The sequence below is a fragment of the Cyanidioschyzon merolae genome, chromosome 20 (assembly GCF_000091205.1).
Source record: "Cyanidioschyzon merolae strain 10D DNA, chromosome 20, complete genome".
NCBI classification, from domain to species: Eukaryota; Rhodophyta; class Bangiophyceae; order Cyanidiales; family Cyanidiaceae; genus Cyanidioschyzon; species Cyanidioschyzon merolae.
In genome coordinates, this window is record NC_010146.1 from 737,928 (window position 1) to 761,783 (window position 23,856).

The 23,856-nt window shown below is 55.3% G+C and overlaps 7 protein-coding genes across 7 annotated transcripts, besides 3 other annotated features; 2 read left to right on the forward strand and 5 right to left on the reverse strand.

Annotated features, from left to right (window-relative positions):
* Positions 1 to 848: 848 nt before the first annotated feature.
* CYME_CMT290C (similar to TFIIH subunit SSL1) lies at positions 849 to 2,498 on the forward strand (the record flags this gene model as incomplete). Its single annotated transcript, XM_005539242.1, has 1 exon — positions 849 to 2,498. The coding sequence occupies one exon, from the start codon at positions 849 to 851 to the stop codon at positions 2,496 to 2,498; it is 1,650 nt and encodes a 549-aa protein (XP_005539299.1).
* A 28-nt stretch (positions 2,499 to 2,526) lies between these two features.
* CYME_CMT291C (hypothetical protein, conserved) lies at positions 2,527 to 3,567 on the reverse strand (the record flags this gene model as incomplete). The annotated part of the gene is made up of 1 exon (XM_005539243.1): positions 2,527 to 3,567. One exon carries the CDS (start codon positions 3,565 to 3,567, stop codon positions 2,527 to 2,529), a length of 1,041 nt encoding a protein of 346 aa, XP_005539300.1.
* A 2,204-nt stretch (positions 3,568 to 5,771) lies between these two features.
* On the reverse strand, positions 5,772 to 7,058 carry CYME_CMT292C (ribose-phosphate pyrophosphokinase; the record flags this gene model as incomplete). The annotated part of the gene is made up of 1 exon (XM_005539244.1): positions 5,772 to 7,058. The coding sequence occupies one exon, from the start codon at positions 7,056 to 7,058 to the stop codon at positions 5,772 to 5,774; it is 1,287 nt and encodes a 428-aa protein (XP_005539301.1).
* A 3,203-nt stretch (positions 7,059 to 10,261) lies between these two features.
* CYME_CMT293C (hypothetical protein, conserved) lies at positions 10,262 to 10,699 on the reverse strand (the record flags this gene model as incomplete). Its single annotated transcript, XM_005539245.1, has 1 exon — positions 10,262 to 10,699. The coding sequence occupies one exon, from the start codon at positions 10,697 to 10,699 to the stop codon at positions 10,262 to 10,264; it is 438 nt and encodes a 145-aa protein (XP_005539302.1).
* A 242-nt stretch (positions 10,700 to 10,941) lies between these two features.
* On the reverse strand, positions 10,942 to 11,301 carry CYME_CMT294C (similar to apoptotic cell death regulator DAD1; the record flags this gene model as incomplete). The annotated part of the gene is made up of 1 exon (XM_005539246.1): positions 10,942 to 11,301. One exon carries the CDS (start codon positions 11,299 to 11,301, stop codon positions 10,942 to 10,944), a length of 360 nt encoding a protein of 119 aa, XP_005539303.1.
* Positions 11,302 to 11,441: 140 nt separating this feature from the next.
* Positions 11,442 to 11,705: a sequence feature (pseudo-gene of 3-oxo-5-alpha-steroid 4-dehydrogenase).
* A 1,744-nt stretch (positions 11,706 to 13,449) lies between these two features.
* Positions 13,450 to 13,959: a sequence feature (possible transcribed region).
* Positions 13,960 to 15,942: 1,983 nt separating this feature from the next.
* On the reverse strand, positions 15,943 to 17,730 carry CYME_CMT297C (ribosomal protein S6 kinase RSK-1; the record flags this gene model as incomplete). Its single annotated transcript, XM_005539247.1, has 1 exon — positions 15,943 to 17,730. One exon carries the CDS (start codon positions 17,728 to 17,730, stop codon positions 15,943 to 15,945), a length of 1,788 nt encoding a protein of 595 aa, XP_005539304.1.
* Positions 17,731 to 18,601: 871 nt separating this feature from the next.
* Positions 18,602 to 23,176, forward strand: CYME_CMT298C (large fused protein of putative glutamine amidotransferase and glutamate carboxypeptidase; the record flags this gene model as incomplete). The annotated part of the gene is made up of 1 exon (XM_005539248.1): positions 18,602 to 23,176. The coding sequence occupies one exon, from the start codon at positions 18,602 to 18,604 to the stop codon at positions 23,174 to 23,176; it is 4,575 nt and encodes a 1,524-aa protein (XP_005539305.1).
* Positions 21,776 to 23,713: a sequence feature (possible transcribed region).
* Between the last annotated feature and the right edge of the window lie 143 nt (positions 23,714 to 23,856).

Here is a 23,856-nt window from a genome sequence, read left to right on the forward strand (position 1 = left end):
AGGCGGACTCACGTGCCCACAAAGCGAGGCCGCCGCCGCGACCACGACCAGCAAGAATTCTTGAATCTACGAAGAAAAAAGTGAAGAACGGCAGACGACGTCGATCTTTCAAGTCAAGCGCTTCTAAAGATGTTGGCCACTTCTTGATGCGTATTCGGGGCAATGTCGCGCCCATTAAATGCAAACGGAACTCGCAAAAGTCAAACATTAGGCGCCGCTGCTTCGGTTCGAACATCCATGGTCCAGCAAACTTGATGCCCGCGAGCCTGAACGGTAAGTGAGCCTCATTCGTAACGGCACGCGCTATGACGGACCCGTGGTTTTCAACGCTAAACTGTATCCTCGCTTCCAGTGGGAAATACAAGCCCGCCCTTAAGCTCGAAGGGAGTTCGCCTCGTCTCAGCCGCTCAGAGAGCGAGTTCTGTGCAGACTTTTGGATGCTATAGACCAGTCTCCAGCTTCCTTCGAGCTCCTTCTCTGTCCATAAGCCAGCAGGCTCTCCGCTCTGTCCCGACTTACCCGCTTTCACCCATCTCTCAAGAAAGAGAAGCGCTGTCCCGACTGAGGTGACGTCTGGAGCGGGCGCTCTGAAAACGGCGGGTGCTGCAGCCGACTCCGTGGTATTGTAGTGCAAGCTGCGAGAAAGCACAGAACCCGCTGCCGCGTGCAGTACCTGCACAGCCTCTTTGGGTGCTTCAAAGCCAGCCCTTCTGGGACTTGCACGAACAGCCTTCCACGGCGTTCTTGAACTCGAACTCGCCCGCAGTAGCGCAACGCTGAACATAGAGCCTAGCGAGATAGCGCTCGAACACGGGAACACAAGGCACAAACGCACACCTGCCGCCTCAATGACGCAGCTGTGCGTCGAGCGTTCCGGGTCATGCCGCTTGCATCTGCAGCGCCCTGTTCAGCAGAGTGCACTCAGCGGCAGGCCTGAGGGCGTTAGACTCGAATGCACTTCTGCGTCTTTCATCGTCAATGCACCGATGCACCTGCCATTTACACAGTTAGAAGAACCTGCACGAGACGCAAGCGAGCGATTACAGTGGGACGCCAGGGCGGCTGGTCTCCAGCCACGTGAACAAGTTGCACCCACATCGCGGCGAGAAGACGAAGCGAACTATGCCTGGGAGCGACGCTATGAACGTAGCTGGGAGGCCATAGGTGTCAGCGATGCTGGCGGGGGTATCTTCCGTCGAGATGCTCTTGATCAACAGCGCCAACGGCACCGTGACTTGGAACGTGTTTTGCAGGACAGCGCTGCTTCCGCTGCACGTCGCCGCGTTGGTCGTGCGCTAGGCCTCATTCGCTTTCTGGTGCTGGCGCTGGACCTCTCCGCTGCGGTGCGCTCGCGCTCGCGATCCAGCTTAAGTAGTAGTAGCCAAGACCTGAAACCTTCCCGCTGGTCGGCAATTCTGTCGGGCGCTCAGTATTTTGTTCAGGACTTTTTCAGCGAGAACGCCGTATCCCAGCTGGCGATTGTTATCCTCCAGGACGGCATTGCCGCGCAGGTAAGCGAGATGTCGGGTTCTGTGCGTCTGCATATTGATGCGCTGCGCAGTCTTCAGCGAGGCACAAACAAATTTCTCCACGACGGAGACGGCGGCCAGACCTCTCTCCAGAACTGTCTAGAGCTGGGGCTCCGGATTCATGCATCTGTCCCGAGATTCGGCACCAGAGAGATGCTGATTGTCTACGGAGGGTTATCCACATGTGATCCAGGTGATATACATAAGACTATCCAGAACTGTGTCGACGCAAGTATTCGGGTGAGCGTGATCGGCTTAGGTGCCGAAGTTTACATCTTGCGGGCTACAGCGGAGCGAACACAGGGCACCTATCGTGTACCCATGGATAATGATCACTTCCATCAGCTGCTGCGACAACAGGTGCCACCACCGCCACCACCGCCTCAGGCTTCACGTTCCACGAAACACCTGGAACCATCCGAGGCACCGTGGACGGCCATGCAGATGGTCATGGGCTTCCCCCCGAAACTCGCTAGAGATCGCGTAGTTGTCGCCATCGATACACGAAAGGCGTGCCGCCTCGGATTCGAATGCCCACGATGCCGGCAATGGCTGTCCGAAGTCCCCGGTAACTGCATCCTTTGCGGGCTCACGCTTACCAGCGTACTCCACCTGGCTCGCTCGTATCATCACATCTTTCCAGCACCGCGTTTCGAGGAGCGTGAAGAGCCTTCCTCTTCGCGTGCGAGCGCGCTCATGAGCGATGAGGAAGGTTTCAGCGTATCTCCATCTTCGGTGCCTGAGCGTATGCCGGATGCGGCCGCACCACCCGTGAAATGGCAATGCAGCGGCTGTTCCCGCACTTTATCGACAAAGGATGATCTGCAGCTGCAGTGCACTGGTATATGTCGACAGCTTTTTTGCATTGACTGCGATCAGCTCGTCCACGAGCGATTGCATACGTGCCCGGCCTGTCTGGCGATGAGCCTGAATATGCGGCAGCGCAGCATCCCGCGAACGATCACCTGAATGGCAAAAGGAGCGCGTGCGTCACCGCTTATCGGAATTCATGAAAATCTGTATTGCTCTGCTCCGTAAGGATCGTTTTTCGCTCGAGTTCGCGAAACCTGGCAATCGACTGATCGCGTGCCTCATTTTCCATCATGTTTCCGAGCTCAGGTGGTGCATCATTTGGATCAATCTGCTGCTCGCGATTGAGCTCCTCCAGCACCGACTGCGCGACGTGTAGATCCCCGTAACCAAAGCACTGACTGCATCGCTCTTTGCGCAGTCCCCCGCAGAGCGGACATCGGAGCAAGTTCCCGTACGTCAAGCGTATGGGCAAGTAGACCATGATGCGATTGCTCTTAAAGTTCTGCTGGTACTCGCTCTCGTGTATGATGCCGCGGCCGCCGCAGTATTCACAGGTCTCCCAGCCGGAGCCATTACATGTGGGACAACAAGTTTTCTCCTCGAGCTCCTCTAAAGTTTGTTTCGTTTTCGGTGTTGACGAGTCCAGCTTGCGACTGAACAAGTTCTGCATGGCAAGCCGGAGCTGCTCTTCTATTTCACCGCTCGGCACCAGCGGGCTATTCTCATACGCCACAAGACACCGTAGCACTCGCTCGGGCGCCTTCTTGACAACCGTATCGATTTCATTAATGCGACACTTTTGGCCGTTGAGCTCGCAGGCCGACCAATCCGGCTCGTCCGAAGGCGACGGGTCCGGCCCCGGCTCTACGATGCTACCGTGACGAAAAAACATGTCCAGCGTCGCCGGTGACAGCTGTTTCGACTGCGAGTTTCGACGTGCGACCAGGTCGGGGATAGTCTCAGCGTCTTCATACTTCGCCTTGCGGTTGGTCCTTTCGGTCGGTCTCGCATTCGAACGCTTCCGTGGCCGCGCGGCCTCGGGAGTTACACCTGACTGCGCAGGGTGCCGCGCACGGCGGACGTTTCTCACGTTCGCATCAGCGAGCTTCTTCTTCCCTGTCTGTGGTTTCGAAGCAGACGGCTCTGCGCAAGCTACCGCAAAGCAGCAAACACGAGTGCTTCCACGCCTGACATGGGGTTGGTATAACGCCAGTTCAGAAAACATTGCACCACGACCCCGACCACCACCACCACCTCCACCACCAACACCACCAAGAACAGAGACGAGTGATTATGAAAACCGGAATAGGTGGTATGGATTCGGGTACGAACGCGCTATGCGCGCTACGCCCGTGCGTAAGCTTGAATCCGAGTCCTGAGCGACTCGGTTTGCTCCGGTCTCCCCATGATTCATCGGTATTTCCATTCGATTGTTTTCGATCTCCAAGTGCGTTGAATCAAATGCTTTTTCGTGGGTTGTAGCGGACGCGTTCGGAGTGCGTTCATTAGAAGAAATGAAAAATCAAAGGGAAAGGTACGGGCATGGAGGTCGCGGATGCTAGAGGGCGTTGATCGCCTGGTACCGAAAAGAAGAGGAAAAAATCCTCTGCTCGTCGACTGTCGCGCGATGAAGACCAAGTGACGAAGGCGAAGAAGAAGAGACAGAGAGGGAATCGTTTAGAAAACAGGTTTGTCTGACGGGATGATGGCGAGACTGTATTGGCACAGAGGGCACGAGTTCCAGCAATCCGTGCATTGGTGAGTTCCACTGGCGTCCATGCATGCAGGGTTCTCGTGAACGAAGACTTGAACGTCCGCATCCGTATCAGACGATATCCGGTGCTGAAGAAAAGACCTGAGGAGACGATGCGATCCGAGTTCGTGGAGCAGCTTGTGACGCTTGTATTATGCAGGGAGAAATTGAAACCGATAACAGTCTGCAGGTCGAAAAAGGCCGAGAAGCGCCTGCGAGGGGGTATCTATTTACCAACCACATTCGCACAGCGTTTTCCGTTTTATTCACGATATTCATCGAACCTGCTTCACATGTACGGCCTCGAGATTCCAAGTGCACCAAATAGGGTTTACAGCTTCATACCGAGATCCTTGGTTCTCGGTCGTGTTTTTCGAGTGGCTTCTTCGAATCTCTGCATCTGGAATTCGTTGTGTTACTGGACTCAAGATGATTCGCGAAGCCCGCGAACAACCATTCGTAAAGCAACCGATATCAGTAAGCCATTGATCCATACAAACCTCCGGTCTGCTAATTTCCAAATGCAGAGCATTCTCGACTCATGCCTGCTTCGAGTTTTCGATGTTTATGGTTCAGGGCAACTCGTGAGCAAAGCGATTTGCGCCCTGGATTGACGACAAAAGCGGTCGACGTCATCCCGTGATGACTGGTTCACAAACTAGTATAGAGAGGTCACTGAAATTCTCCCGTCAAATAAACGATTCCGTTCGAAAGATGTATCCGCCTCTGTTTAGAGTATGGGCGCAACCGTTCTCAGATGCAGTTTGATATCTTTCACGATGTATACTTCCCGTCGCACTTGTCTCTTGCGCTAGCAAGGAAACAGGTCCTGGACTCAGAATCGTAGTCGTCAGAGTGATCGCTTCCAGTGCAGACTGCGTCATTGTTTTGCGAGAAGAGCGCCTGGGCGGATTGAAGTTCCTTGCGTTGCTCTCCAGCCCAGATGCCCTTTCGGTGCTTGTTTCATCGTAAACAACAACATGTTCCACGAAAACTCTGTCCTGTGGAACAGCGTGCGCTTGCTTACGCACCGGACAGGGTACTCGTCGAGTCGATGGATCGCAAGGAGTGCCTGGACTTCAGGTACGGCACCGGGCCGCCGAAGCCGAGAAGGGCATCGACCGGAGCGTTCTGTCCTTGTTAAGAGTATGTACTCCGCGACGAAGCAAGTGTGCATGGGCCAAAGGTTTGCCTTCAGAAGAGCAGCAGGTATGGTGTACATTTTGGAATACCGGATCATAGCCGTGTCTCTCCGCTGCGAAGGGCGCATTGAACCTGCATACGCAGAAGATGAAAACGACAGGTAAAGCGTGGATCTCAAATAGCGGCTGCGGATGAAATGCGCCGACAGCTGCCGAATGCAGCTTGATCGGGACCCTAATGCTGCCGTCTGTATACCTCGGCTGCTTACAACGGCGCTCTACGAAATAGAGAGACCGGGATACTTCAGGCCGGAGATTAGAGAGAGCACAAAAGGAAGCAGCCATAGGAAACGCCCGCAATAGCTGGTGTTGATGAGACTGCACTGGGACCTAACCTATACTGTGTACGTCCGAGTTGGCGAACCGATTCCATTTCCGTCTGACATGGGTGTCGCGCATGCTTCACGCCGGCGATGAACATCTCCGACGTGCAATATCAGTACGTTTCAACAGCAGCTCCGAGTCGAGTACACTTTACAATACAACGCTTCGAGATATTGAAGAATCTCGGTGGATAGACCAGATCTGTTCGCCCAGCAATGCGTCAATCGTGACGACGCGCAGCTGGGGAAACTGCTTCTCTCGAGGTACAGGTATGGTATCGGTCACGATGACTTCCTCGAAGAGACCCGGTTCGCTCAGACGCTCAATCGCAGGTCCACTGAAAACCGCATGCGTGGCCATCGCGAAAACACATGCTGCGCCTTTTTCGCGCAAGAGGCGCGCCGCCGCGCATATCGTGCCGGCGGTGTCGATCATGTCATCAACTAGGACTGCGATTTTCCCGTCTACCTCTCCGATCAGGTTCATCACTTCAGCGACATTGTGTCCGGATCGTCGCTTGTCGATAATCGCGAGCGGTGCATCACAAAGCGCCTTGGCAAAGGCCCGCGCGCGGGCAACACCGCCGACGTCAGGTGCGACAACAACAAGATCCGCGAGTTGTCGGGCTGCGCCATGATGATTCGTATCCGCCGAACTTTGCTCGATTCTCTCCATCAGGTACCTAACGAGTGCCGGTGACGCATACAGATGATCAACCGGAATGTCAAAGTAGCCGCAGGATTGCGGCGAATGGATGTCGACCAGAATCATCCGATCCGCCCCGGCACGCGTAATCAAATTCGCCATGAGCTTCGACGAGAGCGCCTCGCGTTTCTCTACCAGCCGATCCGCTCGAGCATATCCGTAATAGGGTACGACGACGGTAACCTGAGCGGCGTGCGCCCTCTTGACTGCGTCGATTGTGATGAGCAGTTCCATGATAGAATCTGAGATGCACGGCCCGCAGGTGCTGCAGATGAGAAACACATCACATCCTCGCACAGACTCGGGGAGTTTCACGTACAGTTCGCCGTCAGAAAAGCGCTTTCGAATGATGCGATCGGTGCCTTCCTTGCCTAGATACCGCGCAACTCGGTCGGGCAGTTCTCCGGTGCTACTGCCGCCGAATATCCGCAAGCGCGACGTACCAAAGTTCAGTCCAGAACGAATAACCGTATCGGATTGCCGCACAAACGGTTCATAGACGGACACGTAAACGCCCTCTCCCCGACGCTCCTGCTTTTTCTCCGGTGGTTCTGCGATCGCCTCAGGGATACGGACTCGGGAGCAGCTGCCCGGTGCCCAGCTCGCTTCACGTCTTCTACGTCGGAAACCCGTGATCGACGGCCGCCACCGCGAGCAGTTCTTCAGTGAAACACTTCTCTGCGGATGGCTCAGTGTCGGACGCAACGCAACGAACTGGGGGCAGGCGTGCATCGCGCGCAAAGAAGCACAAAACTACCGAGCTTTCCGCACGCGTTTCGCGTTCTACAAAGCGGCTTCGGAACGAGTGATCCAACACCGCAAAAGTTGCTGTGTTATGCGTTGACGAAACCGAAGCAGGGTCGCAAGGCAGGGCCCAAAAGGCGCGACTCTATGGACAACGCTTCTAGGGTCCTCGAAAGGCACTAGAGGCGGTACACGCGCTCAAGCTGTTTCAACGTGTCCGGTACAGCACCGTGTCGTGCGTCAAGCGAGCACAGCACCGGCTACTAGACGGCATCGCGAACGCGGGTGGCGCGCAAAGCTGTTTCGCGATGCGCGGCGGCGGGACGACGGCGATCGCTGGGCCATTCAGCCGCGCAGGGACACAGGCACCAGCGCATTTTTTCATGGACAAAACGTTAACTGGGGCCAGCGCTCTCCGATTATGCGCATTTTTCTTTTCTTACTTTTTTTTTGTGTTTATTTTTCAGTGCACGGTAAAGTATTCATCAACTCCTACCTCCAAGTTACATTACCCAGACTTTTTTCTCGGATACGCTGGTCGTTTCATACGTCCTATCGTGTGAGCCTAGTACCTGCCGAAAGCGACCGCTATGGCGCCTATAGCGCCGGTGCGGTCGCTGCACGGAGACAGAACGGCGTTGCCGTAGCACACACAGAGGGCGTCGGCTCGAGGAGCAGCGCCTGGACGCCGCGCACAAAGGTGCGCGGATCTCCACCAAATGAGCGCTCGGCATGCAACATGACGCAACTGCCTTGAACGAATGCCTCCACGGATCGATGAAAATCGTGTTATCTCTGCTTGACGTGTACCATGGGCGTTGCACTCTGAGCGTTGCGGGATCGATCAAGCGTGTAGCGTTACGGGGAATACGGGTCCAGGGTTCAGATACGCAAAAACGTCTGGATGAGCGCATCGATTTCATTTCCGATTACCGATGGCAATCTGGTTCAGTACATCGACCATGTACCATAAAAGCAGGGTGCAATCGGGGTAGCGCTTCGTTGTGTGCGTCACGGCAATTCAATAGCTTTGCCAAGTCTTAGAGAAATATCTTGGGGTTGACGCGTTCGAGTCGCTTCGCCGAAGAGATGCGAGGCACCACGGGTGCCGGCGTTAGAGCGCACCGCTTCGCCTGCTCCGAAACGGACCCGCATCGTCGCCTGGCCGTATTGAGGATGCCAATTCCCGGTACTGATGATACGGTCGAAGATGCTGGGGATTGCGTGACGGGCGCCTGCTACCTGTCGCATGTGCGGCCAAGTCTCTGTTGCACGCGGAGGCACCGCAGGAGCAGAGAGACTTCTCCAGTTCTGGAACTCGTCGCCCAGAGCGATGAACGCGCCTGCGAGGCTGCCGAATACCCAGTCCAATTTCGACTTGCGGAACGTACGCTGACTCCTCTTATTGTATGGATGCCGTTTCGTGAACAGCGGTTTATGCCAGCCGAGCGTTAGATTGGAATGGGATACTGCACTGCACGCGCTGGCCCTGCCTTTCGATTTTTTTCCCCGGCATTTTCCTAGATATACGGTCTAGACACTCAAAGTGCAACAATCAGGGCTTGGGAATTCATGCGCAGTTTCCGGATTCCCGGTCCGCGTTACTGCGTGCCACTTTCGACGCGTTGCCCCTGTAACTCGATACGTCACCGGGATCGAGATGCTTCTCGACGCCGCCAAACAAAGGTTTGTAAAATAGCCGATTTTATGAACCAATTTGTAGGCACAAGCCTCTACCGCTATCGCGTTCCTTGTGTATAGCATGCGCAAATCATGCATGCTTCATGTTTTCGATCTTTCTGTTTCAAGGCAACCCGTGGGCACAGCAATGCTCGCCACTGGACTGGCGCGGCATGGAGCCCGACGTCGCTCCTTGACGACGTGTTCACACGCTCACGCCCAAGCCTCATCGTGCTTCTCGTATCAAATGATCGAATCCTTTCGAAAGACAAATCCTTGTGTCCCTGTGGTCATCCGCGAGACAGGGAATTCGACAGCTGCATCGTACGTTACACGGGGATTCGCGCCCAGATGCACTCGCCTCTTCTGGTTGCATGGAATAAAGTCCCTGACTATAGTCGTCGCAGCGATCGCCTCTGGTGCAGACTGGATCACCGCTTCGCTGTAGAACAGCGTGGACGGATCGAAATCACTCGACTGGTTCTCCTATGGGCGTTATCATTCGCTCGATTGTTCCACCAAGGCCAATATCGCATTCCACGAATCCCTTCTCAAACGGGACAGCGTATGCTTGCTTTTGCACCATACAGCGCACTCGCAAAGGGAATCGCCCAGAAGAAGCCCGTCATCGTACGGTACGGCATTGGGCATGCAAACAAAGAATGGATTCGACGAGCGCCTTCTACGTCAGTCGCGGACATGCATCGAGCGCTGAAGTAAGCCTTCGCATGCCACCGAGCGGCGCTCGGTCCAGGAAGAGCTGCGGCAGACGCATATGCGAGCGTCTGATCAGAGTCCAGTCTCAGCGCTGCGGAAGACACACCGAAGCTGTGTACACAGAAGACGAACATGGCGAACGACGTGCGGACCGCAACTTGCCCCTACGCGTGGGACGCGTTACCAAGAGCGGGAAGCGGCGAAGTCGGAACTTGAACGTTGCCATCGACATCTCTCGACTGCTTACACGGGAGCTTCAAGGACAAGACAGACCGGCATATGTACATTCGGAGCTAAGAGAGCGGCAAAGGAAGCAGTCGCAGAAAGAGCGTTCAAAAGCGAATGTCCATGACAGAGAGAAAACCGCGATTTTAACCTGTACGTTCGTGTCTGGGGACCTATTCTCTTCCATTACGACTTGGTTGTAAGCGCAACATGCGAATGCTTGGAATCAGAGTTGACATTTCTCGTTCATAAGCATGGTCTGGCGTACGTGGAGGCCGATTGCCCGTATGCACAATACGCACATCGTGTGGCATTCATGAAGAATGTGCATGGCCCCTGTGAGCGAGCGGAAACTCCACATGTGCTACGAGCAGCGCGAGTCCACGGGAAGCAGCGTCGCGAAGCGCTCCATGAATAGCCTACCCTCGTACCCAGAAAAGGTGTTTTCTCCCCCCAGTACCTAATTCAAGGCATAACCAAACGTGCTCGGGCACGCTCGCTCTAGACAGCGTTGCGAACAACCGCACCGAGTTTTGGGGGAGAACGCTCCCTGGTACCGCTCCGCGCGCTTAAAAACGCCGATTATCAAACTCATCTGTGTCGGGCGTGGTGCCTTCCAGAGCTACAACTTCGATGCACTCTGGGATTCGGTCCCTAATAAACTTGTCCAGTCGTTGCAAAACGACAACTCTCTGGTGCCAAAACTGGCCCTTTAGGGCTAACACAACGGTTGCACCGTCGATGCCTACCAAGGAAACCTCCCCGGTTATACCGACCTGACGGTTTTCCTCACTCCCAAAGACAGTCGAGAACGTCTCCTTCGCCTCATGGAGAACAGCCTGGACGTTCTCTTCAGTGAGGACGCGTTGAAACTCGGCGCGAACAGCAAGGAGACCTGGTACCGGTCGTCGCATTTGCTTAGCATAACGACGACATTGGCACCGGCCAACTGTGTCTCGCCTTGGTCGTGAGAAATTTCTGGGCTCGAACACACTGATTAAAAACATGCGTGAGGTTTATGCGACCGTGCTTTCGAGCGGAAAACTCCAGTCAGCCAGCTAGCCAGCTAGCCAGCTAGCCAGCTAGCCAGCTAGCCAGCCAGCCAGGGTTGCTTGTGCGCGCACGTGCACCAAGCCGTGGGGAGCGGCGCCGAAACAAAAACCTGCAGCCCCAGCGCGCTGCCTCGAGAATAAACCCGCGTACCCTGAAGACAACGCTGAGAACCCTAACGATGCCAATTAGAAAACGTTCAACCAACAAAGTTCACGGCTGTGAGAAACAGCACCAGGTGACCCAGAAGCCAGCCTACGTACGCACTCTCGAACGATCGGTGCTCCCAGCGGTTCAATTTGGTTCGGTTACGGGCGTTGATCTGCATCCGTAAACCGACGGTTAACACAGCGCTCCCGATGAGACAAAAAGCAGCCGCTAGTAACGAGTTGAACGGATAGGTGCCTACGACCGCTGCAAAACTCGTGATAACACCCAGTACAACTGCTAGGAAAGCAACGTACGAATCAAGAAGTTGCAGCTCCGACGGAACCTTTGACCGATACCCTTCCTTGAGGGACCTCCAAACGCTGCGTATGGTCAGGTCCGTAGAAGCCATACCTGGATGATGACGTATAGCTGCGGAAGCGTTCGTAGGTGCAGCGTCATCTCCTGTACAGCGATCGTCGAGGGCGTGCGCGCTCCACCAGAGCGCGCTGTAAGCGGCGCTTCACTCGAGACGGTCGATTCGGGCGATGAGCGGCGCTTGCGCGTTCCACTGGTGCCCGCGACAGATCGCAGACGGCTTTCTTTTTCGAGCTTGTGTCGTATCCGGACTACACATTTGAGGTGCTGGCTATGATAAGATTGCTCTTGATGACGCAAGTAATCGCAGGCATCCTGTTTGTGCTCATGGGTACACTGCAGCTCGTAGGCTGGGTTCGGGCGAAGCATCCGCAGTATCTGAAGGAATTCAGAACGCTATATCCCCGGGCGAGGAAATGCATGTTTCCTTTCATTTGATGAAAGCACGGAAGGCTCAGGAAATTTGTTTGCACGCCAATGGGCACATCCTGACTTGGATGTGCGAGGCCGGTGCGCATGTGACTTTTCGTCACTTTTGGATGATGGTGGATTCGATGATCGTTGCAACCGGTGCATCGTGGTCGTGCCGATGCTGCCGCCGCACATGCCGTGGAGCGTGCTCAGAGTCGTGATGATGCTCGATATTCGAGCTAGAAAAGCGCACTCGGATTGTTTTCCCAGATTACCGTAGCGGCGACTTGTCATCATCCTGCATCTGAACGTTTTGGGCATCGTCATGATGCTCGATATTCAATCGACAAAAGTGCTCTCGGATTGTTTTCCCAGAATACCGCAGCGGCGACTTGTCATCATCCTGAATCTGAATGTTTCGGGTACGTCTTAAGTTTACGCACTAGGAAACCGTGGCTTCCCGTGCGGCTTTGTCAAGCACTGTTCGCGACCAGCATGCCATCACCAGAGCACCTGGCGCCGGCCGGAGCCTTCAGCTTCTTTTACCGATCGTTTGATAGCGTCAGTCAAGATGGATCGGTTCTGGACTTCAGCTCCATCACGAGTGTTTTAGACAAAACGCCATCAGTATCAGATGATGTATGGTGATGGAGGTGCGACCTGCGGAGCTGGTGCGATCCAACTTTGGGCGGCAGCCTGCGAGGCTAGAGATATGCAAGGAGAGGCTGAAACCGATCGCAGTCGGCAGGTCAAAACAGGCGGGGAGGCGTCTGCAATTGGGTATCCCTTTACCCTACATGCGCATAGGACATTTCTCGGTTTCATTGAGTATAAATCCGAACGAGCCCCTCTGTTCTAACTTTGGAGTATGCACTTAATAAAGTGCCTCCTCCAAACCTCATCAACACCAGCCTTCTAAGGCATTTCTTTGACCGCTTCTTTTACGCTTTCGTTTTTGCGGCTTTCAATACGCCAGTCTCTCCTTTTACTCTAGCTTCTTCTTCAACTGACACAGGATGCGGATCGCCGTACTCAAGTCATGATTTCGCTGCATGGGTTGTTGCCGATGTAGTCCAGGCACAGGCGCAAGTTGCGATCTACGCTTCGCTTGCCGTTTTCATCTACTGCATATATGGTATGCGTGCGCTCTTCGCGGCTGTGACGCTTGACTGTGATCAGGTGTTCCCGTGCGCCAACAACATCTCCACTTCCGATAACCGCTCTATCGCACGTGAACGCTCGCCTCATCGCTCGGTATATGCTCTTGACGGGTAGAGAGGTTCCCGTCGGTACCCGCCTCCGTTTCCGCGCTCTTTGTCGTACCCTGCGATCACGGGCTTCTTCGAGACGATTCTTGTGACAAGTACCTTGTACGCGGCACACGCACATACAGGCTGTTCTATTCGACAGAGAATTCGTGGAATACGAGATTGTCCATAACAAAACAAGAATCGGAAGGAATACCTAGGCTGAAGAACAAGCCGAGAAATCTCGTTCAGTCAACGTTCCCTGTATACAAAAAAGTAACGGACTCTTTCCTTGAAGCGATCGTTGCGATGACGCGGACCCATGTTCCAGGCTGTATTCCTTGCTGACAGAAGAGACGAGAGTATCTCAGAAAATGTCACGTGCGACGCATCGCGCTGCTGTCGAATGAGGTTTCGTCAATGGCCACGAAGGCAAAATAGTGTGTTTTTCGATTCGAATGTATGATTTGACTTGAGCGATTCAATCAAGTTTCGGGGTTAGCTCGTGAACCAATCGGCAAGAGTCGACGTCATGGCACATCGCTCATCGCCATTTCCGTGTCGCGAATTGCTGCGCCCATGAGTCGCAAGGCAAAAAGGTCTAAAACATGAAAAACGCGTGCTTTGTGCACACTACAGCTGAAGAAACGAGAAGCGTGGGGCTCGCACGCATGAATTTTCTCATGTTACCGATTTTTTTCCGAACCACAGTTCGATCATTCCGCGAATGACCTCGTTTCCAATGATGTTTCGAATTCCAGCGGCAAAGCGTCGAAGGAGCTACGCCCAAAACCACGATCGAGTATCCACAACCCACGTCCGACTTGGTACGTACATGTTGCTTGCAACAGAAATCTAAAGCCTGCACACCTAAAAATCTCGGATAATATCGCTAGCCCCGAACAGAGTAACCTGTTCAATGCTCTATGCTGATCTGATCCAATTTTTTCGTAAGCAGCAACGCGCCTCCCAAAATCGCCACCTTGTCACATGGCGCGGGATGCGCTGTACACAGAGGCGCACGACACCGCCTGTCCTCTGTCACGGGGCGCCGCACGAACAACAGCGCCTGCGCTTCGGCGCCGAAGGCGATGGACCGCCGCCCGCCCGACGCGAGATCGCAGGGCCGTCTACGTACGGGCCAAAATGGGGTAACCGGAAAATCGATCGCACCGTGTTTCCTCTACACCATGTTCCTCTCCGTGTATCCAACCTGGCTTTGTGTTATCTCGGAAGAATCAGCAGAAAAGACACTTGAAACTGAGGATCATTTTTTTAAGAAGGAATGGTAGTGGAGCACGCAACCCAGATCGAGGCCTGGGCCGCGTGTCACTCATCCTTTATGGTGGGCGTGACTGTTGGCCTCGTGCTTGCGAGCCTGTGCACGCCTTTCGTTGGGTTGACGAACACCCTGCGTATGGTTTTACAGGCGCAGATTGGAAGTTTGGCAATTGCGTCCGCTGGACAATTTTTTAGCCTGATTTCGGCTTATAACAACGGGGTGTTTCACCTGGACGCTGACGGTGGGTTGTGGGCGCTCGAGTCCGCGCTCGGCGCGGGGTGCTTCAGTGTTGGCAACCTTTTCGGGGCATCCTGCGGTGGTCTTCTGGGTACTTTTCTCTCGATACGGTTCGGGTTCATAATTGCGAGTGATATTGAAGAAGAGTGGACGCTGCTGTCTCGGTGTGCTATCGAGGGCATCCAGCGACTGGCGATCATCGGGAATCCGAGTGTACTGAAGCGCATTGTAGCCATACGGACTTCAGCGCTGGCGGTGAATGCGCAAACAAGAGTTCCAGGGGAGCACGAACAGGAGGTCTTTCTTATCCGTGGCCTCGTTTCGCGTGCGAACCGAGATGGCTCGTCGACGCTGTCAGTGCGGGGCGACCAACGGACGCTAGCGTGAACGAACGAGGCGCTCTGGTGCCGGCGCATACGCTCTGCACAGACCGGTTCCAATATTTTGAAGCACCCAGTTATGACCGTGTTCAGAAGATCCAATTGCATTTTACCTCTATGCACAGAACGAAGTTTGAATAGTGATAGCAACTGGAGGCTAATCCGCATCAAAGACTGACTCAGTGCGCATCGCACTGGAGGCACTGCCCAGGAGAACTGTGTGTGTGTGTGTAGTGCTTCGACAGTCACCAGGGAGCAACCGGAGAGCTCATTCCGGCGCGCTGCATTGTAGCGCAGCGCGGCAACAGGGTTTCGCAGTAGTTTCGCCGACGAGATACGTCCAACGGTTCCAGTCGCACCATTGCGCACAATGCGAAACTCGAGTCGCAGAGGCGAACAACTTGCTCTTCACGCCATGGCCTCCGTGACTATGTTACAGAAGGAGACCGTGTTTCGATCATTGCACCCGAAAACCGCTTAAAAGGCCATGTTTCTGCCACTGCACTGGACACACGCACATACACACACCACGCCCGGCCTGCCGTGATTCAGACTGCGGATGCAGCGATGGAAGACCAGGTGGGTACGCCGTCGTCGCCCGAAGCGTTTGCGTCCTCAAACGATACGTTGAAATCCAGTTATCGAGCACGCGCCCCTCGGAGGATCGCGAGATAATCTTATTTCCGAGTAACGCGCTTAGTAGGTCCATCAGGTGAAAGGTCGCTGCATCCATTGAGCTACAGTTGCACAGTTGCATACTGGATACAAATTTAGCAGGTACATCACCCGAAAGGTCTCAGCTTGAATCGAGCTACAGCACTGGAAACGCACACTGGACTCGACGTGGTGGAATGCGGTAGTGTTCGCGGAAGCATAGCGTGCTGCGCCCTGCGTATCTGGTAGATAGCGAACTCGATTCGTTGAGGCTACGTCCTGAAAAACGTACCCCCTCGAGAGCTCGTGCTCCGGCGCAGAGGTCAATGCAACAAAGCGATCTACCTCTCCAACGATTCCCGGTTAGTCGTTTTCGATGGCGGTTCATGCGCGCCAGTGCTCCGTCGGCGTCGCTAATTCAGCAACCACTGAGCGCTGCTACCACATGAACATGCTTCCATCTATTACGGAGCTCGATCGTATTCAGCTCCGTCAATGCTGAATATTTCGATGCCCTCCGATACGGCAATGCGTATATCCTCTAGGGCGTCGGCTACCTCACGGGCAGTGGAATCGCTTTCCGTTTCCAGATTGCGTCCACAGAAACGCGAGCTATCTCGCTCCGAGACAGAAGACGTCGACGAACTCAGTTTCACTTGATGATCGATCGGAAAGCTGCTATCATGGCCTCCTCTGGTGCGCCAGGCCTGGAGATACTCTCCAAAAGCATGCAGTGCGTGAGGAGCGACATAGGTATACGCTACAAGGTGTGTATCGGGGGCGCCTTCAGCCGGCATCCAGTGCGGTGAATGGGGCGACACACTCCAGCTGTCGTCTCGGTGCGCTGTCGATGCGCTGGGGCTACCCATTCTCGAGCCAGAGTCCACAACCGGCGTGATCGGCGGGCGCTCCAGTCGCTCGCGGATTCGTTTCCAGGAAATTCCGCGGAACCAGCGATGGTGCTGTAAGCAGAGCGCATGACGAAGCCTCTCCTCCGGAGAGCGGCAGATTAACTGACGCACCAGCGACTGCGCCTCGGTGGAAACGTACGAGGGAAATTTGATTTTCGCTTTCATAATTCGCTTGTACAGAGCCACGCGCGAGTGAACATTCTCTGGAGGCGCTTTACCGCCAGTCTTGTTATCGGCGGCTGCCTGGGCTGCAACTTTTGCTCGCCTTCCACGATCGCGTTTTCCAACCAGGCCTTGTGCTCGGACGGAAAAAGGCGGCTCCCCGGTAAGCATCTCGTATATTAAACATCCAAACGACCAGTAATCCGCTGCGAAAGAATGTCCCTCACGAGCGAGGAGCTCCGGAGCCATATAGTGCTCTGTACCGCACCAGGAATGGGTGAGAGAGCCGCTATCGACGAGATCAGATGCGTCTATCGACTCGAGCTGCGTCTGCATCGCACTGTCGTTTGGCGCTGATACGGCGTCTGCGTGGGCGGCCCCTGCGGTTCCACCGTTCCCTGGTGCACGGCGGAGGGATGCGTCGGCGCTCTGCGCCATGCCTGCACCTGTCTCAGTATCTAGGCGGCCCATGCCGGCTTTGCTGAGTCCAAAGTCGGTTAAGGCTACGTGGCCTTCATGGTCCAGGAGGACGTTCTCGGGCTTCAGATCCCGATGAACAATGCCGATTGAATGCAGGTGCTGTAAAGCAATGTACATTTCAGCTGCGTAGAAACGAGCAACTTCTTCACTGAAGAGCGCCTCCTTACGCAAATAATCCATAAGCGGGCCTCCTTGCAGATAATCCATGACCAGAAAAACTCTTGAAGACGTTTGAAATGCGCAATGCAGCCGTACAATAAATGGATGCACCGCACGCTGTTCGTTCCTCATATTGTTGTTCGTTCTTGGTGATCTACCGAGTCCCGGATTCAGCTCATAGCCGTGGTCCATTAAAAGCGCAAGGATGTCGCGCTCTACTCGAGCCTGAGCAGTGCCCCCGAAGCGGAGAAGCGCCTCTTTTTTCATCGATTTGATGGCGAACAAACCACCCGTGGGTCGATATCGCGCCAGATAGACCTTGCCAAAGGCACCCGTTCCCAAGACGCTTAGGATCTGGAACAGCTCAAGGCGATGATGGTACACTGCGGGGCCCGCGGTCCTATTCGATAGATTCGAAACAGCAGCAGCCGGCAGGTCACTCGATGCGGTCGTCGTCATCTGCAGCAGTGCACCTGCTGGGATGAAGGCTGGCTCCTCATCTTCGCCAGCCTCGTGACGCTGCAGTGTCGCAATGGTCATGTGTGACAACCTGGGAAGCGCCTTGGTGCGCGAAGCGGCAACAAATGGTACTCGAAGCCGTCAACAAGTCTCAGAGGATGCTCGGGCACCTCCTCAACAAATAGTGACGAGGTAACGATCAAAAGTCGGGTGTGGCGGGTATGCAATCGCTATGATGCTGCACAGCACGCGTCAAAGAACCAGCTGTCGAAAAACCGAAACCTACCCGACGACGATACGCGTTACTGCTCTCTTTATGAGCACTTGTCACCGGTGAGCGCTGGCACCAAAGTCCTCTGCACAGCGCGCTCCTCACAGCACCAGCTTGTCGCGTTCTATCCTCTAGCACAAGAGCTTCCCGTCCGAGCACTTGTCACCGGCGAGCGCTGGCACCAAAGTCCTCTGCCCAGCGCGCTCCTCACAGCACCAGCTTACCGCGTACCGTATACCGTAGGTGTCGTGCTTTGACGTCAGTACGCTCAGCAGCTCCCGATTTTATCAGGTCCGGTCTGATCCAGGAAAACGAAAAGACTCTCCACCGACACGTGAAAAGGACGCTATGTCCAAAGCACCGGGTAACGCTCGCGGACGTCGAACACAAGAACGCCACCGGCCTGAGAGGGCGAGTTTCGAACCCGCACCACCACCGTTTGGCTTCGCCCCCTGGAGCGCAGCGCTCAACGGTGACGTCGCACCGCAGTCGGTATGCAGGGGTCGCGTCTTTACGCAGGGGACTTCGTTTAGCGACACTTGGAAAGGTACACTGCTACACAGTGAAGAACCGTGCTTGCACTTGTGGCAGCGAGTCTCGTGACTGTGACCAGAAACTCTATCATCGAGCGATTTTGCATTAGCTGCGCACCGCTGCCTCTCAACCGCACCGTACTTCAACATGTGTCGCATGGTTGCGTACTTTGGGCCGGCAATTTTAGCAGCGGACGTTGTGACGAGGCCGTCGCGCTCGATCATTCGCCAATCGTACGATGCACGGGAGCGTCTTTGTTCCGCAGGCGAGTATGTGCCTGCCTCGCTAAACGGAGACGGCTATGGTATTGGTTGGTATAGCGACGACGGCGTACCTTGCGTCTACAAGTCCATCAGACCCGCTTGGAACGACGCAAACCTGCACCACCTTGCGGAAAAAGGTATCCGTTCGCACTTGCTGTTCGCGCACGTTCGCGCTGCCACGGCGGGAACTTCCGTTACCGAGGAATCCTGCCATCCCTTCGCCTATGGACGCTATTTATTCCAGCACAATGGAACTATTGCAGGCTGGCATGACGGTCGAGTGCGTCGTGCGCTTCTCAATCAGCTGAATGATGAACTGTACGGTTACGCTGTTCGAAACGGTGCAAGCGATAGCATCGTGGCCTTCGCGCTCTTCCTGAACCAGATGGATCGCGGCACATCTGAGCGCTATAGCGCTGCAGAGCTGCAGGAAATGCTGCTTCACACCATTGCACTGATTGTAGAGACCACGACGACGTGCCTGTTGGGGACAAACTCTCCGTGTTCGGATAGAACGCCCGCAAATCGGAAAAGCATGCCACGTGATGACGTGTTTCTTTTGAATTTCCTGGTAACGGACGGTGAGACGCTACTGGCAACCAAGTATGTACGTGGACTCCGGGACCTGGATGCTCCGGCAGCTAGTCTGTATTTCGGAGCAGCGTCGTCGTACGGGCCAGTCACGCATCACGTTGGAACCGGTGCCGAAGACTATGCCTTCTCGTATCGAGCAGCAACCTGGGCGGGGGTCGTTGTTGTAGCCAGTGAGCCGCTGACGTCGAACCCGTGCGACTGGGTCCCGCTCCCTCGCAACTCGATACTGGTGGCTACCGCAGATCGACATTTGCTTGTGGAAAAGATGCCCGATCTACTGATGGGCCGCGAATCACCGCGAGCGGGTTCGCGTTTGTCGCCCAAGTTGCTGCCCCAGTCTAGTGCGCTTGTGCAAGCGTTGCACGCTTTCGCAGGATCCACAGCGACGCGTTCCATTGCTGATCGCGGGGATCCGTTGCCGCCTATGAGGAGCGCAACTGCTGCGGCTCACGTCAGCTGGAGCCGACAACAGCAACACCAGGAGCAAGAGCGGCGCAAGAAACCTCTCTTACGGAGCAGTCAACAGGAACTAAGTAGCGCTGGAAGTGGCGCAATATCCACCGATTTGATTGAAATCGATGAATCAGATCGCTTGTTCACGATCCGTAGCAGCCGAGTGCTTTGCATGACGACAGTGCCTGTGCAGGAGGATGCACTGCCACAAATAGCGCAGGAGCTGGAAACGATGCCATTATCTGCAGCGACGGCAACGAGTAATCGGTCTGGATGCACCGGGTCGCAACGTCAAGCCCTGCTCGTATGCGGTACTGGTGATGGTCATATGTATGCACTGCACCAGATATCGGGTCTGCTGGCGTCGGATAGTTTCGTCTCTGCGGATGGACGTGATATTCTGGGGATCGCTCGCTGGCAATGCAACAACCTCGCTGCGTACTTTGAGCAGAAGGGCATGCAACCGTCGGCAACGTTCACGGTCTGTGCGGCAGCAGATAACACCGTTCGCATGCATCGTTGGACTGTGGACGGTATAGAGGAGATTGCGAACTTTTTCTGCGGTACTGCAACGGGACACCCACTCTGTCTGGTCACCGATCAAAGTGCCGTGTATCTTGGGTTTCAAGACTGTTCGGTTCGTCGCCTCGATATGCAGGGACTCCTCGGCACGGTGAAAGTGGAACCAGAGGCTCGTCCGGAGGGAGCGGCTCACGTGCCTGTACTATCCGAACAGGCGCTTTTTCGCCGTCTGGGTCAGCGCGGAGAGCATAGCGACTTGGCACGCGCAAGTCAGCACTGTGGACCTGTTTACTGTTTGGCGCTTCACTCGAAAACTCGCCGACTCTTTTCTGGTTCCGGTGATGGAACCATTGCGGTCTGGAATACTGAAAGTGAAGAGCACGAAGCAACCCTGCGTGGCCATTGCGGCGCGGTACTTGCACTGAAACTCGACGAAAATGTGGATATCCTCTTCTCTGGGGCCAGGGATCGACGGATTCGTGTTTGGGATGTCGCTCGGAGTGCGAATTATGTCTGCCGACGAATTCTTCTCAGTTGGGACTATCACTGCGATGATATCTGTGCCCTAGAACTGTCCGAGTCATTCCTGTTTTCTGCATCCACCGACGGCGTCGTGGTGCTGTGGAGTCGCCCGGACCTCGCGGCGTTGGCACTGTTGCGTCTGCCGTCCGGAACGCTGTTGACGTCGCTGTGCGTCACACCGGACGCCTCAGCGATGCGTCCTGCAGCTACTTCGGATGCTATGAGCACGTCCGGTATGCTGTTTGCGGCGACCAGCGACGGCAGTGTCTACGGTTGGCATCTAGGCGCTTCGGGGTCATTGTACGGACGCATTTACGGGACGGATGCCGCTGACCTGGAAGGTACATCGCGGGTGCCTACGAAAACGCTGCCCACAACAGCGGCATCATCTTGCGCTGGCTCTCTCGAAGCCGCAACACCGAATTCCATGCTGTTTTCGCTCAGCTCGCCACGTATTCGACTTGGAGATCCCGAATGGTCGAGTGTTGCGGCATTTGAGAGAGCCCTACGGACAGCGATTCGTTTTCGATCCATCGCTGTGGATACGAAGCAGTCCAACTTCCGTGAAGAGTCTTTTCATTGTGCGCGCTGGTTCTCGCGTCTTCTGGAGAACCTCGGAGCCGACCTGCGCATCGCACAACCAGTGGATGGAAAGAATCCCGTCATACTCGCTCGTTTTGTCGATATCATTGGATGCAAGGGGCACGCGTGTCGCCCCGGGCCTCCCGCTTTCCCGTCGTCGCTGGCTCGAGCGCGTGTCCAGCATCGCCATACCGTAGACGCAGCGCATGACGGTGAGCGTGAACATCAGGCACAGCAAGTGCGACGGCAGCATTTCCGTCAAACCGTTGTATTCTACGGGCACTACGATGTCGTTCCCGCCCACCGGGAAGACGGCTGGTCTCACGATCCCTTTGATCTGCAGGTTTCGAATGGCTACTTTTATGGCAGGGGATGCACAGACAACAAGGGCCCGATCCTTGCGATGATCTTCGCGATTGTTGATTTGCTCCAGGAGCAGCAACAGTGGCGGCATCAGCAGCGAAACATTCCAGCTGATCACGAGTTGGCGCCTCGCACAGCAGCAAACACGCTGACGAGTTCGACGAGGACTGTTCCGCCGCCTGCGGAGAGCGTGCATGCGGCAGTCTCGGCAGGTGCCTGCGACAACATCCATGGAGCATGTGACGATTTCGAACGCTCAACGAACGTGGTCCTCTTACTCGACGGTGAAGGCGAGGCCTCTAGTGCCGGCTTCCGTGAGACCATCGCTCTGTTTAGAGACTGGATCGTGGGCAAGGATCTCGATCAGCGGCAAGCGGGCCAGCAGCTCGTTCCGAATGGCGACCCGCGTCCCGCACCGAACGAGCCTGTTCCCCAGGTGGTTTGCGTCCTGCACGCGAACAGTCTCTGGGTTGATGATGTGCGTCCCTGTATCACGTACGGAATGCGGGGCCAGATCCTGCTCTCTGTGGAAATAACCGGTCCTTCGGGGAACTTGCATTCCGGCTTCGATGGTGGTGCTGTTCTGGAGCCAGCCGCTGACCTGTTGGCGATTCTGGCTACACTGAGCGATGCCGGAGGCACCGCGCGTGTACCCGGCTTCTACGATGATGTGCGAGAGCTCACGCCCAGCGAGCGCTCCTGGTTGTCCGCAGTCCATTTCGATCGGCAAGCTTACCTCCAGCACTTGGGTGTTTCCCGTCTCGCAGCGGATAACGACTTGGATTTGCTGCAGAAACGCTGGTGTCAGCCGTGTCTCTCGATCACAGAGCTGTCAACGAGCGCGAACGCAGTTGCAAATGGAGCTGCTTCGGCTGCGAGAAGCAGCACTGGTCGACTGGGTGCGATCTCTGCGCTCATACCGCAGCGCGCGCAGGCAACGGTGGCGATTCGGACGGTCCCGAATCAGAGCCCGGAAAAGCTCCGAGCTGCAGTGGAGCAGCATCTGCACTTCGAGTTTGCGAAAAGACGCTCTCCGAACCAGCTGCGGATCACATGCACCAAACAGGGTGACTGGTGGCTCGGCGATATTCACGGGGAACGGTACCCGTCGTCGTCGTCGTCGTCGTCGAGGCAAGTCGAACAGCGTACCGGCTGTGAACAGCGCGCGCGACAGCGAGTCTTCGCCGTCTCTGAACGTGCCATCGAGCGCGTCTGGGGCGTGCAGCCGCTCTATGTTCGAGAGGGCGGCAGCATGCCGCTAACAGCGTGGCTAGAGCAGACACTAGAGGCGCCTGCGATCCACTTGCCTCTGGGGCAGTCCAGTGATGCACCGCACCTGCCGAACGAGCGCATCCGGGTGTTGAACTTGTTCCACGGTCGCATGATTCTCGGTGATATTGTTCGTTCGCTGGCGGTGCAATGATTTGCAGCAGTTGTCGCAGCGAGCCGAAAATCGTTTGCGTTCCCTTGTCCGCGGAAGCCGCAACCACGAGTTGGCGTCACCAGCGTCGCTCTGAACGAGTCCTGCTTGCGCGTGCGTGCACTGGCCAGGGTAGAGCCCTTCGTGGACGTCACCTGCAATGGCACGAAGACGCTCTGGTCCGTGCGTCACAGAGTCGTGCATACCGCGGCTGGTGCACCGCGCCAACACAGGTGTCCTCGTTTGGGTTCTCTCATGGATAAAACGTTTTCTTAGACCAGCGTTTTCCGATTGTGTGCTTTTTCTTTTCCTACTTTTTTCGTGTTTTTTCAGTGTGCTTTGAAATATCCATCAAACCCGCTACCTCCGAGTTACATTACCTATACTTCTTCTCGGATATTTTCGTCGTTTCATGTGTTCTATCGCACACCTTATGCCTGCCCTAATCATCCGCAATAGCGTCTTTACCTTTGGTCCAGTTGCATCACGGAGACAGAACGGCGTTGCCGTACCACAGAGGGCGTCGGCTCGAGCTCGGTTGGGTGCAGGTATGCCGCCTGTTGCTGCACTCGGAGGCGTTTCCGCGCGGGATGCAGCACAGCGCGCCGTATGCCTGTTGCCAGCACGACGGTTATGTCTCATATAATATAACAAAAGACGTAAAAGTATATAATTGTTCTGGT